This window comes from Crinia signifera, chromosome 19 (genome assembly GCF_055691185.1).
Source record: "Crinia signifera chromosome 19, ASM5569118v1, whole genome shotgun sequence".
NCBI lineage: Eukaryota > Metazoa > Chordata > Amphibia > Anura > Myobatrachidae > Crinia > Crinia signifera.
In genome coordinates, this window is record NC_139226.1 from 45860053 (window position 1) to 45878968 (window position 18916).

General features: G+C 44.6%; 1 protein-coding gene across 2 annotated transcripts; it reads left to right on the forward strand.

Annotated features, from left to right (window-relative positions):
* Positions 1-883: 883 nt before the first annotated feature.
* On the forward strand, positions 884-18464 carry LOC146042475 (uncharacterized). Of its 2 annotated transcripts, none has more exons than XM_083162468.1 (2): positions 884-1079; positions 14767-18464. In XM_083162468.1, the coding sequence occupies exon 2, from the start codon at positions 14805-14807 to the stop codon at positions 16911-16913; it is 2109 nt and encodes a 702-aa protein (XP_083018594.1). In that variant the 5' UTR covers positions 884-1079; positions 14767-14804; the 3' UTR covers positions 16914-18464. The 2 variants fall into 2 exon arrangements, with proteins under 2 accessions (XP_083018594.1, XP_083018593.1); XM_083162467.1 differs by having other exon boundaries at positions 884-1060.
* The last annotated feature ends 452 nt before the right edge of the window (positions 18465-18916 follow it).

Here is an 18916-nt window from a genome sequence, read left to right on the forward strand (position 1 = left end):
CCTTAAGCCTTGGCGAGAGATTAAGTGGATGGAGATAAAATACCAACTAATAGTGTGCACACACGGTTAGATTTACCATTCAATTTTGACTATCCCTTTCAGTTAGGCTTCTAATGGGCAACTCCATCTAAGGATGGAACAGTCTGATTCAGGCTTGATCGGAAGGGGTTGAATTAGGCCCCATTTCCAATGGTGGAGGCACATATATATGCGCATATGCAAATCTCCTGTGTGACCAGCTGCGGCGATTATCGCACTCACCTAGGCATTTGCACTGACAGCGGTGGCATCAGGGAAAGCTCAGAATTTTATGGGCCTACCTCTGAGAACGCAGGCGGACTGATGCCTGCTCATGGCGGGCAGCTGATGTCACATGACGTCAGGGCCTGCCCCCTTTTCGGCCATCAGTGACCATTGAATGTTTTCTTTCCCCTTTGGCCACATGCGAGGGGATTTTTTCACATACACATCTCCTTGCATGCTACCGAGGGGATGCAGGCATTGGGCTAGGCAGCTAATTTACGCTGCCTAGGGAGCGGTTCAGAATCAGGCCCAAACACCTCAAACACATTTGGAGCTTATCACCTCTACTTACAGTATATCACTATCCCAAGCTTTCCTACTGCTTCAATATTTGGCTATAGAAGGAATCCTCACTTTCTGGGGCAGACTGCAATTAAAAATAAATATGCCCCAAAGGAATGGACTAATGTCTGGATGTGAGGAGTGAGTGCACAATACAGAGTGTTAGCAGTGTTAGCAGCAGCAGCAGCACCACAGGTCCCTGGCTGGGGCCATACAGGGATGGCGGGCTGTCCCTTTAAGGATCTGGCGAGGAGGAGTTACTGTCTGCAGACAACAAAGCCTCTGCCATCCCCTTTAACGGCCCTAAATTAAAGGGATGATAAGGCCGCTGGAATGAAGCTCTATGGGGGATGGGAAGATGCTAAAGATGGCTGAGCTCTTGCAGGCGAGGTGCACTGCAGTTGGCTGAAAGTTTGGAGCCGCGGACTGGCCCAGAGAGGAGGCCCCGGCCCAGTGCTCCGAGAGGCACCGGAAGGTAACACGCTACCTCCATGGTGCGGAGACGGGGAAGCCCAAGTGGAGCGGCGGGAGTGGGGCTGATGACAAAGACCCCACCGTGCCAATGGGAGGATCGGGGGATGACAATGGGCGGCCGGGAAGCCGGGGCAGTAGGCCGGCGGCTGAGGCTCGCAGCGCCGGGTGCTGTGTGACCGGGGAGGGAGCTGGGACAGATCTGCATATCGGGAGAAGAGATGAACTGAGATTGGGGCGGATGAGATATCATCCCCTTGTGGCAGAGGGGGCTCGGGCTCTGGCACTTCAAGTGGGCAGGCAGGGATGCAAGGGCAGCACAGCAGAGATGGGCTAGCTTGGCTGGGGTGGTGGCCGGAAAGCAGGGGCCATGTGGGGTGGCAGGGGTCATGGTGTCTGGGGTGGAGGCAGGAAGGCAGGAGCCTTGAGTGGGTGGCATGAAGGCAAGATCCATGTGGGGTGCCAGTAAGGCAGGGGCCCTGGTGACCGGGGGGGTGGCAGGGACCATGGTGACTGAGGTTGTGGCAGGAAGGCAGGGGCCATGGTGGTTGGGGTGGTGTGGTAGTATACCAGCCATTGTTCACTTACACCAACCCAACCACACTGGCCCGTCAGTATACCAGCCGCTCTGCATCCTAGATAGTATATCAGACCCTTTGCCCCCTGCATTCCTATCTAGGACGCAGAGTGGCCAGTATACTGATGGGCCAGTGTGGTTGGGCTGGTGTAAGGGGGCAGAGTGGTTGACCTACTGGCTAGGAGACACAGTACTGTACCTGGTATATTGACAGGCTGGTGTAAGGGGTCAGAGTGGTTAGTATACCAACTAGGAGGCACAGTACCTGGTATACTGTCAGGTCGGTGAGGTGGCAGAGGCCAGTGTGCAAGTTGTGTTGGCAGGAGGGCAGGGACCAGAGTGACTGGGATGGTGGCAGGGCTCTGTGTAGCAGAAATGCAACCATAGTTGTGCAATATTATCTGTTTAGGGAAAATATATTTGAACTCATTTAAAATGTAATTGTATAAACATGTTATGACTTCTTTGTGTAGCTCGCAAGTGTCCCCTGTACTATTGCTATGATCAGTGTAGTTAAAATATTTCTGGTATAAACAGTAATAGCACCAGCGGCTTCTGCAGTTTGTAACTGTAATATTCTACACTTGATTCTCTCCTTGCAGAATATGGGTGCAATAGAATAGGGAGCTTCTGCAACAGAAGTTTGGTAGTCCTATAGAGGAGGAAAAGACAGAATGGAGAAAGCGCACTCTGAACCCATGTTACAACAAAATAATAATAAAAAAAATTATAATTTATTAGATATTCTAACATTTCTGCGTTCTGCCTGCTTGATACTGGATCTCTGGCAGAGTCCAAAATGTTCGCTAAAGCATTTGCAGCTGCAAATATGTCTGCTGCCAATGTGGGATAATATGCTAATGCTGCAGCCATCAGACTCGCAGATCTCTGCATTTGCGTTCAAAGATGTAGCATCCAACGCAGATTTCTCCCCCCCCCCCCCCCCCCCCATTGCAAGATCATCACCGCATGTGCGATTTAGATGCATACAATTAGCCAACAATGGCTTCTCTGTGTAAGTATCGGCATAGCCATGAATTAGTCCCTATATCCAAAGATGGTGCTGACCAAATCTAGAACAAAACCCCCAGATAAATAGGACACGAATACCCCTTTCCACATTGTACAAATAACCTAGGCCTGATCTGGGTTGTTGCCGGGTCGATGTACGGTGTGAAAGAGCCTTTTGAAATTATCCAGGTCCAACAACCTAGCATTCCGTCCCGAGTAAAAAGAAAGGGTAATACCAGGTCGGAACCCAAGTTTCTGTGCAGCGTGAACGAGTAGCCTGCGTCAAGCGACCATGGTCCCATTCACACTATAGAATGGAGACAGCGTCAGCTCCAAGCGCTGCCTCCTCCCCCACCCCTGACAATGCCCCGCCCCCTTTCTGACATCAGCGACCCGGATTATTGCTGATTGGCTAGTACTTCTCTTAAAGGCTTATCATTCTTGCTTACTGCTGTGATCCAGGGGTTGTTGAAGACTTCAGTAATCCTGTACAAGCTGCCTTTTGGAGTTCATGCTGACCATACCATAGACAAACTTTCATCCAACCCTCCAAATAGTTGGTTAGTTATACTAAAAATCTGCTACTGTATGGGAGCAAGTGACAATCAACAATTTTCTCACAAACCCAGGAAACAGGAAAAAAACTTTCAGTCAAATTTTTTAACCCTGTTGTTCTAACGTACTCATGTACTGTTCTAGTCAATATTACGCTTTTCATTAATATTTAAATAAGGGATATTCTCAAAACTTTTTATTAAATAAACATTCAGATAAACAAATCAAAACAAACAAATGAGAAACCTATATAAAGTTGTATTACATAGGTATTTACTGCTGTTATTTATATAGCACACACATATTCCGCAGCGCTTTACAGAGAATATTTGAACATTCACATCAGTCCCTGCCCCAGTGGAGCTTGCAATCTGTATTCCCTACCACATGTACGCAGACATTTTTAGGGTTCATTTTGTGGGAGCTAATTAACCTACCAGTATATTTTTGGATTGTAGGAGTAAACCCATACAAGCACGGAGAGAATATACCAACTCCACACAGTTAGGGCCATGTACTATCCGTGGCATATATTGGGACAGATGTATTAAGCCTTAAAAAGAGATCAATGCAAGGATTATAAAGAGTGAAAAAAAAATCCAGCCAATTGGCTCCTAACTGCAATTTTCCAGCACAGCCTATAACATGACAATCAGGAGCTGTTTGGCTGGATGTTTATCACTCTTTGACCCTCACATGTATCTCTTTAAAAGGCTTTATACATCTGCCCCATTGTCTGTAGGGCTTGAGTGTTTTTCCAAAAATATTCTCCTCTTTAAGATAATTATTGTTCCAGTTGGGGTTTATGGAAGTCATACATTTACTAATATAATATTCACATCGGGTCATATAGATACGAAAAGTACATTAGTACTAACTACTCATAATTAGAATTTTTTTTAAAATAAAAATAAAATATTTTTCCTAAAATATGGAAATCATAATTACGTAAATGTTTAACTTATACAGAAGCAAATTTCATTTTGGGTCAAATAGACCAAAACAGAACAGCAGGGTTAAATCAAACACATTCAACTACAGTACCTTGTCTGAGCAACAGGTTTTGTCCGTTTCCAGATTTCGGGACAAATTACAGATTACATTTGCTCCCATCCAATACCAGATATGTATTCCAACCAACCGACTTGTTGGATGAAAGTTGGCCTAGAATATGGCAGCATAAACTGTATGGGAATAAAGTGGTTCTGTATTAACAATAAAAGTAGGGGTACTTGTGTAGTTTCACGGCGGCACTTACCAGCGGATCGCATGCAATATTTGCATACGATTCTATCTGTGATGCGATTTAGCGATGCAGTACGCGTCCTCCTAACCTGTTCATATCCCCACTATCCACGTCGGCGTGGAGTTGACTTTATAAAGAGTGGCGAGCGCACGCGGATTACACCTCAAGTAATCCACGCATCGGGCTCGTTTTCCGCGCTCGCCGTGCTTCGGGATGATGTGGATAGTGAGGGTGTGCTAAATCTCATCGCGGATCGAATTGTACGCAAATCGATTTGCATGCGATCCGCAGGGAAGTGCCACCGTGAAACTACACAAGTACAAGGCTCTGCAGGGGGGGGGGGGGGGGTACAGATGTAACTTATGCAGAGAGTATTAGATTTTGGTGAATTATTTTGTTTCTGTGCAGGGAATATACCGGCTGCTTCATTTTTACACTGCAATATATTTCTCACTTTATTGTAAAACTCCACCTAAATCTAATTCTCTCTGTACAAGTTACATCTGCCCTACCTGCAGTGCACATGGTTTTGTCCATTTGAGAAGGAATTTGCCTTTGCGAGTGAACCAGAATAGGGGCCATAACCACTAGGATTTGCCTTGGGGTAGGTTCAATTAAGCACAAGTTCAAAACCTTGCATTGCCTTATCTCGAATAGTAATTTGTCGAAAAATATCAACTTTTTAAATTTATTTTTTTTGTTTTGTTTTACAGATGTATATCATTTTTAATAACTATTATTTTATTAATAATGTGCATCCCTTTCCTCTCTTCTATATCAGTGCTTTCTGCAATAATCGGGGCTGGAAAACAGTTATTTGAATAACAATATGTATAGAGATGAGGAAATCAATAAGGGCTTGTGACATTTGTAAATCTGTCCAGTCAATGGAATGTAAAGACAAGTGTCAACAAATGTTGCATGCCTATAGCCTTATCAAAGGAGCTGGCACTCATTCTTAGATTGTTCCATTGGAACACATCTGTGGATGCTATTTGTGTCTCGTTACAGAGCTAGTGTCCTACTGCAGCTCATTACAACCCCCCCCACTTATGTGCACATTGTGACGGTGTGTAGCTTTCTGATAATTCGGAAGCATTGTTTTGATTTGCTCCTATCTATTTAACCTCCTTCTTTGTTACCCACTCATATACTGTGTTCAATACATTTGTGTAAGGCTTTTTGCATTCTAAAAGCGGCACAGATGTTTACTGCCCTGTTTTCGTCATTCATTACTTTTCCCGTTGTGTCTGCATTTGTTACCTATATATTTTTATAAACACCCCCAGGCCAGTATTTTTTTTCAGATGTTTTTGGAATCATAGCACCCTGTAGTATCAGAATTTTTTCTCGGCACCCCTAGGTAAAAAGTTTTTTATTCAAAAAGTCAGAAAATAATATAAAAATTCAGTAAAATGTGTTTATATGTCATCCTAGGGAGGGAACTCCCGACTCTATTCTAATCAGAGCACTGCTATCGCCTGCTAGTGTATTTCTGCTCACACCCACCCAGGATACAAGCATAAATCCAACAAAACTGGGGCGGCGATGCTGTTTTGTGCCCTAGTGTGGTGCAAATAGCATCGCGTTGGCGCTCTTAAGTCGGAAAATGCTGACATTTTCCAATACTAGCACACCGATTAGAATAGCACCAGGAGCTCCCTCCCGGGGCTATTTACATAGTTTTGAATAGAATTGAGCACATTGTTGTTTGTCCAGATATGTTATGATTGGATGTCACAAGTCACAACTACTGGTTTTATCACTTACATTGACCATAAGTAATTAGAATTGGTCCTGGACCACTAACCCAGAGCACAACTAAGTGTCCCGAAGCACCCAGAGTGGGAACCAATGTCCTAGGAAATAGCAAGAAGTATTGTTTGACAACGCACTTGTGTAGGTCAATTCATACAACGTAGTTCAATAGGTTTTTGACCTTTTTAAAAATAAATTTTTGTAAGTTGTCTCCCCTTATTTATTAAGTTTCTTCTATAGAGCACACATATTCCGCAGCACTTCACAGAGAATATTTGAACATTCACATCAGTCCTTGCCCCAGTGGAGCTTACAATCTATATTCCCTACAACATGTACACGCACACACAGACATTCTTGGGTTAATATTGTTGGAAGCCAATTAGCCTACCAGTATATTTTTAGATTGTGGGAGAAAACCGGAGTACCCGGAGAAAACCCACGCAAGAGAATATACAAACTCTGCACAGTTAGGACCATGGTGGGAATTGAACCCATGATCTCAGTGCTGCGAGGCAGTAATGCTAACCATTAAACCATCCGTACTGCCCCTTTATGACAATAGTTCAAACCAGTTTTTTATTTTTTATTTTTATTTAATTTTTACTTTTCTAAATGGCGGCCATCTTTAAGTCATGTCAGATAGCGCCTTTCATGTTTTCTAGGCATTTACACAAATACAGTTATCTCAGGACTAGGATGTGTGTGAGCCTTGGGACAAAGGCCATTGTTCTCAGCAAAGTTTGGGCTATATTTTTAGTTTCATGCAATTTCAATTACCTTATTGCATTTTAATGGTGAAAAAGAAGGCTGAAAACAGAATTTTGTTAAAAAAAAAAAAAATTCAGGGTGCTTTTATCTTAGCCTGGAAGTTTTTTGTGAGAGCTATTTTTTTAAAATGATCTCTTATTCTGCAGTATTCACTATCACTAGCCAACCTCGCCTTTCCCTCCAAGTTATTTTGTATTGGGCAACTCCAATATCATCACTTGTATAAGCTACTCATTGCTTTAAAAAAAAAAAAAAAAAGGCTTGTGTTGAAAAGGAACACAATGTGGGAATTGAAATGGTTTTCCTCCTGACTGCCACTAGTGAAGCCCAAAGGAGCAATTTAACTGTTGCTCAGTTTGGTTTCAAATAGCAGTGGGGGACGCACTTAAAATTGCAGCCTCCTGAGGTGGCTGTCTGTAATTTGTGCCGAGTAGGGCGCTACATTCTATTCTAGTAAAGTCAAGTTTCTCATCAAACAAAAAATAACTAAGAATGTGGCTAAATGGTGACTGTCCACGTACAATGAAATAACACTTTCCCATTTAGGGTGGCTGCGTTTTCTCAAGTTGTTATCAGGTAGATGAATTTTCAAAAAAAAAATAAGGGAGAGAACAGCGCCTCCTAGTGTGGTGTAGAGCAACTCTAATGAATTACCATCACCAAATAAAAACTATATATATATATGGAAGAATGGAAGCGGCACTCAGCAGACTGCAATTAAAATGTCCTTTATTCCAACGGTTTCGGGGTTACCCCCCGTCGTCAGGGATGGACACAGCACACACAAGATTATAAAACATATGGCAATATATACACAAAAACACACCCCATCCCACCCCTCCCCCCACCCCAATCAAGCACGCCCTGCACTCACCTGCCGGAACTGGGAGCGTCCCACAATGCCAGGTAACCTATAAAGGTACTCATGGCTGTGGGCGTCCCTCGGGTCCAGCTGACAGTAAAAGAAGCGTCTAACACATCCCTTAGCTTACTGAGACAGCGGGTGTGCTGCGTGCAGGCAGCCGGAAGTGACAGCCTCGCAGCTGCGCTTCCGCCAACCACTGACACGCGCACCACCCGCCAATCACAAGATGGCCGCCGGGAGTGTGACGTTCCATATGACTGCCGGAGGGCAGAACGTTGCTATGCAACAAAGGACAACAATAGCGGTAAACAAACAATGTGTCATCATTGATAAAATGATGAATGGCAAAAACACCAATTAATGATAACCACAGCAATATATAAAGCGGAGAAACTGACAGAACATGTGGCCCAATGCAAATAAAAATAAAAATAAAAACGGCAAGTGCAAAACATTATGGCATGATACATATAATATTGATGTGGCAAACAGCGGGGTCGACTCAACATGTCAACTCAAATCGATCCCACCGTGCACCACACCAGGCAGACAACCCCACATATGGCTATAGCATGGAATAATTAAAGTAAAGAAAACACCGTAGTATACACATGTTGGGATATATATCGAGAAAGATGAAAAAATTATAATATATCAATACCATACAGTTTCACAAAAAACACTGGAGCCCCAGTGTCTCATTAAGGCCTCCCGGGGCCAACGTGCCCAAATTAAAAATCCACCTGCTCTCGCATTGAAGTAACTGCTTATTTCTGTTACCCCCCCCTAAGATTTTTGGGGATCTGGTCAATTTATAAGAGATTTTATCTGATTGACTGAATGCTTATGCGAGAGACAGTGACGGGCCAAAGGTTGGTCACTATGCCCAGTCTGTAGGGCTTGATTAATGGCTGTCCTATGTAGGGCCATGCGCTCCTTGAATTGGCGCTGGGTTTTCCCCACATAGGACAAGCCACATGGACACGTGAGTAGATATATAACATACGTGGAACTGCATGTCAAAGGAAACTTAATTTGAAACACCTTCTGGGTATGAGGATGTTTAAAATTGGACCCAACAGTCATGGTACGACATGTAATACAACCTAAACATCTGAAGCAACCATTTTTCCTAGTTAAAAAATGAGATGGCACCTTTTTATCCCAACCCGTAATGTCCAACTTCACCAGGCGATCCTTAAAATTGGACTGTCTGGAGTAGCTGGGCATAAGACGGGTATTTCGCAAAAGTGGCAGGTCTGGGTCAGAAGATACCACAGGCCACCACTTCTTGGCCTGGGCCGTAGTGGTGTTACTATCCCAGGAGAAACGATTGACCCATGGGATCCTACCAACTGTGTCAAATGTGGGTTTAGATTTAACCACTAAGGTATTATTTCTGGGGGTGGCCAAAACTTTGTCCCTGATGGGTATTAGGGAGGAGCGTGGATAACCCCGCTGGACAAATTTGTCCACCATATCATCCAACGCCTGAGGTACCTGGCTTTCTTCAGATGTAATGCGCCTAACACGCAAGAGTTGCGAATACGGCAACCCCTTGCGGAGGGGCAAAGGATGAGAACTGTTGTGTCTCAACAAAGTGTTCCTATCAAGCCCTACAGACTGGGCATAGTGACCAACCTTTGGCCCGTCACTGTCTCTCGCATAAGCATTCAGTCAATCAGATAAAATCTCTTATAATTAACCTTTTTAAGTGACATATTGTTCTTTAGCGCACTCTGATCCCCCCCCTTTTTTCTTTATGTCTATTCGATTGGGTCTTGTCTAGCAGAAGACCCTTCAGAGTTGCTGCTTTCATTCTATAAGCGCAGGAAAAGGGCCTCTCCTTTGTATATATGTATATGTGTGTATATATATATATGTGTGTGTATATGTGTGTGTGTGTGTATATGTATATATATATATGTATATGTATATGTATATATATATATATATATATATATATATATATATATATATATATATATATATATATATATATATATATATATATATATACTAGGTGATTCATCGCGCCCTACGGGCGCTCTTCACACCGGCGTAAGGGGCTACGCCCCTTAATTTGTGAACATTTGTATTGTGAGAAATATGGTTAGAATTGTATGAAAGATGCCCTGTATTGCAGCTTCTGGCAGTGGGTGAGGGTCCAGCGTGGCAGCACAGGAGTACCGGACGGTGGCCCTGAGTCAGTGTCTCCTCCTACTGGGTGGGAGTTAGGGTGCATGAGAGCAGGAGGCTGGGATATGAGGCATGATAGGGGTATGTGGGCAACACAGCGTCAGCGATTACCCAGTGGTGGAAGTTACGGTTCAGGAGAGCAGGAAGCTGGGTAGTGATAGGGGTGTGTGGGCATACGGGGGACTAAAGAGGGTGGTGGACACTGTGCAGCTTCTGCCAGTGGGTGAGGGTCCAGCGTGGCAGCACAGAAATACAGGAGTCAGTGTCTCCTCCGACTGGGTGGGAGTTAGGGTGCATGAGAGCAGGAGGCTGGGCGGTAAAGCATGATAGGGGAATGTGGGCAACACAGGGTGAGCGGGTCTCCACTGGCGGAAGTTACGGGGCAGGAGAACAGGAGGCAGGGCAGTGTCCTCCCACATTGATGGCAAAAGTATTCAACATCGGCCATAAACCATCGATTATTTGAAAATCATTGATGGTCGATGGGCATCCCTAGAACTGGAGGAGGGTGGGGGACAGTATGCAGCTCCCGGCAGTGGGTGAGCGTCTCCTCCCACTGGGAGGGAGTGAGCGTGCATGAGAGCAGGAGGCTGTATAATAGTGGTATGTGGGCAAGACATTGATAAAAGTTGTGGCGCTGGTGCAGAGGGCAGTGGGGAAACCTGCAGTGCGGCAGCCAGGGCCGGATTTCCCACCTAGGGGCGGTACCTGCTTGTGGTGGTACAGGATCCCCCATTGTCACGGGGGTACGTGAAACGCGGGAGCGGGGGCCGCGGTGATCCGCTGGGGGGTGGAATTGCCGGAAGGGGGTCTGGGGGGTCTGCAAATTGCGGGAGGGGGGGTGGTGTGTGGGGATCCGCGGTTAGCGGGAGGGGGCGGGGGTCCGCAAATCGTGGACAGGGGCGCGGGGGGGCTTGAATCGTGGGAAGGGGGGTCCGCAAATTGCGGGAGGGGGGTTGTCGGGGTTAGTGAATTGCGGGAGGGGGGTTGCGGAGGTCCGTGAATTGCGGGAGGGGCGCGTGGGGTGCCGTGAGTCAAGGGGTGGTGGTGCGGGGGTCCGTGAATCACGGGAGGGGTCATGAATCGGGGGAGGGGGGGTCGTGGGGGGTTGCGAATCGCAGGAAGGGGTGTGTGGGGGGGTGCCGTGAATTGCGTGAGGGGGGCATGAATCGCGGGAGGTGGGGTCCCCGAATGTGTGAATTAGGGGGCGGTTGCAAATCGCGAGAAGTGCCGAGGGGGCCCGCAAATCGCGGGAGGGGGGCGCTACGGGGGGTTCTGGAATCGCGGGAGGGGGCGGCGCGAATTGCGGGAGGGGGGTCGCAAATCACAGTAGGGGGGGGTGCCGTAAATCGCGGGAGGGGGGGTCGCGGGGGGCCCTTTTAATGCCGGGAGGGGGGGTCGCAGGGGTCCGGCGAATCGCGGGAGGGAGGATGCAGGGGTCCTGCGAATCGCGGGAGGGGGCTCGCGGGAGGGAGGGGTCGCTGGGGTCCCGCGATTTGCGGGAGGCTCGCGGGGGTCCCGCGTTTCGCGGGAGGGGGTGGTTGCGGAGGTCCAGCGAATCGCGGGAGGGGGTGGTCGGGTCTGGGACGGATATTAGACAGCACTTACATCGACAGCCATTACATCGACACCATTAGTTCGACAGCTCAATAGGTCGACATGGTTTTAGGTCGACATACCATTAGGTCGACATGTCATTATGTCGACAGCTCATTAGGTCGACAGCTCATTAGGTCGACAGCTCATTAGGTCGACATGTTTTTAGGTCGACACTGCCATTAGGTCGACAGAGTCTATGTCGCCAGTCAAAAGGTCGACATGGGTTTTTTCACTGTTTTTTTTGGCCGAAATGTCGACATGGACACAGTTTGAAGTGTACCGCAGCCGCTCGCTATGCTTCGGGCACGGTGCCTCGCTGCGCTCGGCACACTATTTTATTTTCCCACCACGCCCTAGTGGATAGTAGGGCATGAAATACCGCCTGTCGGCACATGTCGGCTCAATAAACAGTGAAAAAACCCATGTCGACCTTTTGACTGTCGACATAGACACTGTCGACCTAATGGCAGTGTCGACCTAAAAACTTGTCGACCTAATGAGCTGTTGACCTAATGAGCTGTCGACATAATGACATGTCGACCTAATGGTATGTCGACCTAAAACCATGTTGACCTATTGAGCTGTCGAACTAATGGTGTCGATGTAATGGCTGTCGATGTAAGTGCTGTCTAACAATAGTCCGGATACCGGGGTGGTCGCGGGGGTCCCGCGAATCGCGGGAGGGGGGGTTCGCGGGGGTCCCGCGAACCACGGGAGGGGGGGTCGCGGGGGTCCCGCGACTCGCGGGAGGGTGGAAAGCGGGGGTCCCGCGAATGGCGGGAGGGGGGGCGCGGGGGTCCCGCGATTCGCGGGAGGGGGGGGCGCGGGGGTCCCGCGATTCGCGGGAGGGGGGGGCGCGGGGGGTCCCGCGGATCGCGGGAGGGGGGGTCGCGGGGGGGGGGGGGCACAAATCGCGGGGGGTCCCGCGAATCGCGGGAGGGGGGTCGCGGGGGTCCTGGCAGAGGGTAGGGATGTGCAGGAGTAATGGTGGATGGTAGCTGTGGAGTAATGGTGGATGGTGGGCGTGTACTGTAGCCCTGGCTGGGCGGGGGGAGGTGATGTCAAGGGGGTGGAACGTCATACACATGAAAGTGAAACTGTTTTACACAGGAACGTCATACACATGAAAGTGAAACTGTTTTACACAGGAACGTTCTCCACAGGGGTTGAGTGACAGATCTGGCTAAATATATAAGAGATATATATATATATATATATATATATATACTCCAAACGAAATGATGGCACTCGAGAGGCAGATAATAATGCGAATGAAAAACATATATTGTCAAGCTTTCGGGGACTTAAACCCCTTCTTCAGGACAAACACCTACTGTAGGTGTTTGTCCTGAAGAAGGGGTTTAAGTCCCCGAAAGCTTGACAATATATGTTTTTCATTCGCATTATTATCTGCCTCTCGAGTGCCATCATTTCGTTTGGAGTGTATGTATTAGCCCTCTTTGGGCACCGGGGACTGTTGTCTACTACGCTGAGTGCCGGCAGGCTTGGACACTATATATATATATATATATATATATATATATATATATATATATATATATATATATATATATATATATATATATATATATATATATATATTACACACACACACACAGGGGTCTGACTCAATTGTGTGTGCAGCACCACCAAAATTCCTCCTGTTAGTGAGGAATAATATAGTATCAAAAGAAGGGGGGGGGGGATTGGGGTGCGCTACCTATTACAAAATCTGTACCTCCCACCCAATGTAACATAATAAAATCAATAAAGCATTTCAAAAATTTGTTTCCTTATATTCGATGGTGTTCGCAATGATTAGGCCCAGTCCATTTCAGGGTGTAGTCCTTTTATTATAGATGAAAAAAACACGACGCGTTTCGTCTCTAAGACTTCATCAGGGGTAAAAACCAATAGCTGAATTAAGTATGTGCAGCTGGTCCTAGTAGGAACTTCTGCTTCATTCAATAAAAAACATCACAGTGTGATTTTATGGTATGGTCCAGTTATAAGGAAAATTCTGGATATATTTGGAAGGTGGCCTTCTGTAATTATTTGAACAGATCCTTGCTAGGAAGAATATCTGTGCAGGACGTTTTTGTAATGACCTCCTTGCTCTGCATCCAGAATAGGAAGATTCACTGTGATGTTTTTTTATTGAATGAAGCAGAAGTTCCTACTAGGACCAGCTGCACATACTTAATTCAGCTATTGGTTTTTACCCCTGATGAAGTCTTAGAGACGAAACGTGTCGTGTTTTTTTCTCCCACATGAGTATATTGCAAAAGTGCAGTGTTTTTAGATGTAGGATGGGTTATCAAATATGTCAAAATCTACAACTTTTTAGAATAGCGTTTGGGGGAGATTAATGAAAGCTTGGACAGAGAGAGTTCCAATTAGTCAATTAATGTTGTTTTTTTTTTTTTTTTTTTAAACACGAGGGCTGATGTATCAAGTAATGAATAGAGGGGATACGGTCATTTGGTCTACATCAAGTTGGTCGACATGGCTTTAGGTCGACACAAGCATTAGGTTGACAGTCAATAGGTTGACATAGGGTTTTTGGACCCGTTGTGCTGACAGGCGGTATTTCATGTTCTACCATCCACTAGGGCGTGGTGGGCAAATAAAATAGTGTGCCGAGCGTAGCAAGCCATGCGAGACGATGCGGTGCACTTTAACCAGTGTCCATGTCGACTGTGTCGACATTTGGGTAAAAAAAAACCTTGTCAACCTTTTGACTGTCGACCTAATGACTGTCAACCAACTTGCTGTAGACCAAATGATCCCATTCTGAATAGAGTGGAGACATCAATAATTGGCAAAGTTGGCGATAGCAACCTATCGGATTTTGAGGTAGCATTATCAAGTACATGATGTAAAATGATATGTAGAAGCTAGTTACTATGGATAACTTCTCCACTCTTTTCAACATAGCAGGTCAATAGACCCTGGGCCTGACCAACCAATTGGCTGATCAGGCTGCAACCTAGAGTGCTGGGTGCTGATGGAGTGCAGGGCATGTATGTTGCACACAAATAAATAGTTGTATTTTCTAATGAAGCATTGCTGATTTGCTACTTGCACTATTTCTCATTGATTCATTTCTCTTCCTTTTTTTATGTTTAGGTTTTTTGATGTAGACAGGAGCAGCAAAAACCTTGAGCATGACCAAAAATCTCGCAGATGCCCAACTTGCAATGCTCAGCAGCACAGAGAATGAAGAAGATAGCAATTTGAGGCCATGCCATAAAGACAGTGAAGGCAGCACAAAGCCATATAGTTCTAGTTGTCCGATTGCGGTTAGTACTTCTGTACAAAGCCTTCATGATGGGATGGCAATGAAGGTGGGAAACGTGAAAAATATAGACGTTCCAGCTCCCCCAGTTTTAGCGGTTAAAGAGGAGCTTGACGACCTTGAATACTACAGGGAAGACCCTGTTGCTAGGATGGAACTCGAGTGTGGTCTCTGTTCTGAAAAATTTCCGTATGTGTCTGAGCTGATGTTTCACGAGCAAATGCATAACGCCATTAACCGCTTTGAGTGCCAGCTCTGTGGCCGGCAGTTCCAGAGCACTTCCAATTTGAAGGACCATTATAATGTACACACGGGGGAACGTCCTTATAAATGTGAATTATGTGCCAAAGCCTTCACACAGTCCTCCTCTTTACTAACTCACAAGCGTACTCACACTGATGAAAAACCGTATAAGTGTGAAGTATGTGGTAGACTTTTTAAAGATGCTTCTAATTTTATAAAACATAGGCGTCTTCATGGCCAGGCTCCAGATCTAGCCAACCAAGCAGAAGTCAGAAGTCCGTTCTTGTCTGAAAAGCCATACGGTTGTTCCTATTGCGACAAAGCCTTTAAGCGTACCTCAGATTTAAAGGACCATGAACGGGTCCATACAGGAGAGCGCCCATACCGCTGTAGAATATGTCAAAAGTGTTTTACTCAGTCTTCAGTGTTGACTGGGCACATGCGTATCCACACTGGAGAAAGGCCCTTCCACTGCAATGTATGTGGGAAAACTTTTAATAACTCTTCCAATTTTAAGAAGCACCAACGTACCCATTCGGTGCAGGATATACTTGCAAAAGTTAAAATGGAAGAAGGTTTCGCCCAAATAAAGCAGCCACTCCGAAGCAAAAATGGCATGGGGTTTCCGAAGAGCATGGGTGCGGTCTTGTATAATAGTAATATGAGCAGAAACGGTCCGAAAATATTGCCTACATTAAGACTAAATGACGATGAAGATTGCAAATTTATATCGGAGAAAAAAATCAATGAAGGAAATGGAGAGATCGTTGGTGTAGATGGAAGGCAACCTCAATGTGCAAGAATGGCAGCAGATATTAAAGACAAAAATGATGGTGACATTAAGGAGATCAAGCCACTGGTGCGGTTTCACAATGCTGTGGAAATACCTTCGGAGTGCTCAATCTCCAATGTCGGAGCCGAAGCCAAAGGACATGCGTTCAAAGATATTTTGGAAAATTGTGTTAAGGCAAAGATGTCGAGGTCTCCTGCATGTGACTATAATGTTGCCACTTCCGGAGCTCAAATCCTGAATGGTTATATGAAAGGGGAACATGAAATCTATGTGGAAATATCTGATGATTCTACAGATGATGAGTATGTGGATGATGATCTTGTTGATCTTGCAAAATTTCAGTGCCAGGTTCAAAATCCCAAGACTACAATGGAAGTTAAATTGAAATATCTCCATTCTGCAAATGAGGTTCTAGGTCCCAGCAAGGAACTGTTACCAAGTGAAACTGAAAACTGCCAAGAGAATATAAAAGGAGAAGAAATCTGCAATGTTACGGAACCAGAAGACCTTCTATTGGAAAGGACCATGGACTGTTGGGACTCCAACTTGGATAATTCTGATGACCAAGATGACTTGCAGTTTATGGAAATGGAAGTTAAACCTTATATTTGTTTTGTATGCTCGAAGCGTTTTAAAAGGGCTACCGATCTAAAGGAACATTTGCGGGTACACACAGGTGAAAGGCCATTTGTGTGCCAGGTGTGTGGCAAAGGATTTACACAGTCATCGGCGCTTTCTAGTCATCAACGAATCCATACCGGTGAAAAACCCTTCCAGTGTGATGTATGTTATAAAAGGTTTAATAATTCTTCCAACTTCTCTAAGCATAAGCGAGTACATACAGGGGAACGTCCTCATAATTGCCCGCTATGTGGAAAGAGCTTTCAGGAGAAACGGAGGGTTAAGCGACATTTGAAAGCTGTTCACCACATCCAGGAGTGAGGCGCCTTGTCCATGCTGACAATTCCACAATGACGCGTCACTTAGAAAATGTTATATTATTGACTATTTTTAGGAATTTTAGTTGACTTTTCTTACAGGAAATAGCTTTAAACCTACACTAACGTACATTGCATCAGTGTGACTGTCATAAATAATATTAAACTTTTAGCCAAGGTGTCACACGCATTATTTTCTAAACCCAGTTTGACCGTTTCCGTATCTGATGAAAGAAATGTGGGCTAATATAATCTGATGTTATGTAAAAGTAAAAAACGGTTGCACACATGCCATTTTTGTGTCTGATCTGCCCTTTTTGCAGGAAGTGTGAACGTAGTTTTTGTTTTGTAAATAACCGTAAGACCATTTTAGCATAACGTATATGCATGCATATAGACCAGACCTATAACACTAAGGTCAATTTTCAAAGTAATTAGTTGCTTAGAATTAAATTGTTACTAGAAGAGAAACAAGTCAATTCTTTCATTTAGAGGTTGAATAATGGTTTATCACATCGTTGATAGGATTAGGCAATGTACCTTGCCAAGCTACATAAAAAATATGCAGTATCTGAAATGCTACAAGAATGTATCATTTTTTTTTGTTTGTTTTTTTACGTGTGCATCATTATTTTTTTTTTTTTTTTTTACACACGGTTCATGTGGTGGAAAGACAGCAATGGCACTGCATTGTCATTGCTAGCTAGCTACTGGTTTTGGGATAAACCCATGAGGGGGAGGGGAGGGGATTAGGGAGTTCAGAAATAGAATGAAGGATTGGAAAAAAATTAAAAAAACATTTGTGAGACAAATATGCCACAGAATTTTGCATTTTTTGCAGAATTTGCCATTGATCTCACCATGGAGAACAACAGATTTGTTTATGTTTACAACTAGAATAAGAAGGCCACTCTGTGCAGTGGCCAATGTGATGCCGTATGCAGTGTTCCACTAAACCATGTATTATGTAGGTTTCTGTACAGTACTCCTATAGCGATTTTTAGTATATGCAATTCTTAAATTATATATTTTTTTGAAACAGGGATTCTAGGGTAATACTAGTTTTTTCCCAAATGGTAACACATAGAGGGGCAGATTTATTAAGCTCGGTGAAGTGATAATGTGGCTGGTACTTTGTCAACGGCCAATCTGCTCTGAACTGTGAAGTTAAAGGCTTTGTTTCAAAAATGACAGGTAGGATCTGATTGGCCGGTGATAAAAACCAGACACTTTATCACTTCACCGAGCTTAATAAATCAACATCTTTATTACCTATCGTGACAGCATACACACAATTTTGAATTTGGTGAAAGCAATATAATTTTGCACTACACTAAAGTTGGTGCTTTTGCTATTAAATTATGAATACTTTTCTTGTTTGTTCCTTTGAGAGTTTTACCCATTTCAAATATGGCAGATAAAACCATGGCATGTAGATGTGTATAAATGACAATATGCAGAAGAGATATGGAGGGTTCTGTTTTTGCACATAATTATATGCCCATTTAAAGGAAAATAAACATTGTGGTTCACTATTGTGATCTTTCATTTGTAATCTGATTTTAATGATTTGATTGAAATTCACTTTTCTATGGATAAAATATTTGAACGCCCATTGCAACTGGAAATTTGTATCTTTTTATAAAATGTTTTATTTTGCCGTTTTTTGGCATACTGGGGCAGGTTTGAAGGTATTTCAGAAATGTTGCAGGCAGCTAAGCAATATATATATATATATATTTTTTTTTTTTAACTCGCCACCTCATTGGTTTTAAGGCCTAAAGCAGCCCATACACGGTCCGTTTAACGGATCCGTTTGGGACTTAAATAGTACACATCGGATCGGATCGCATCCCTAGTGCATGCACTGCGATCCGATACGATGTGTACCTAGTACAAAAAGTATGTGCAGCACATACTTTTTGTACCGTACTATGTGATGTGCGGGCGTACACAACGGACCGTGTATGGGCTCCATAACAATCTTTTTGGTTATAGGTAATGACT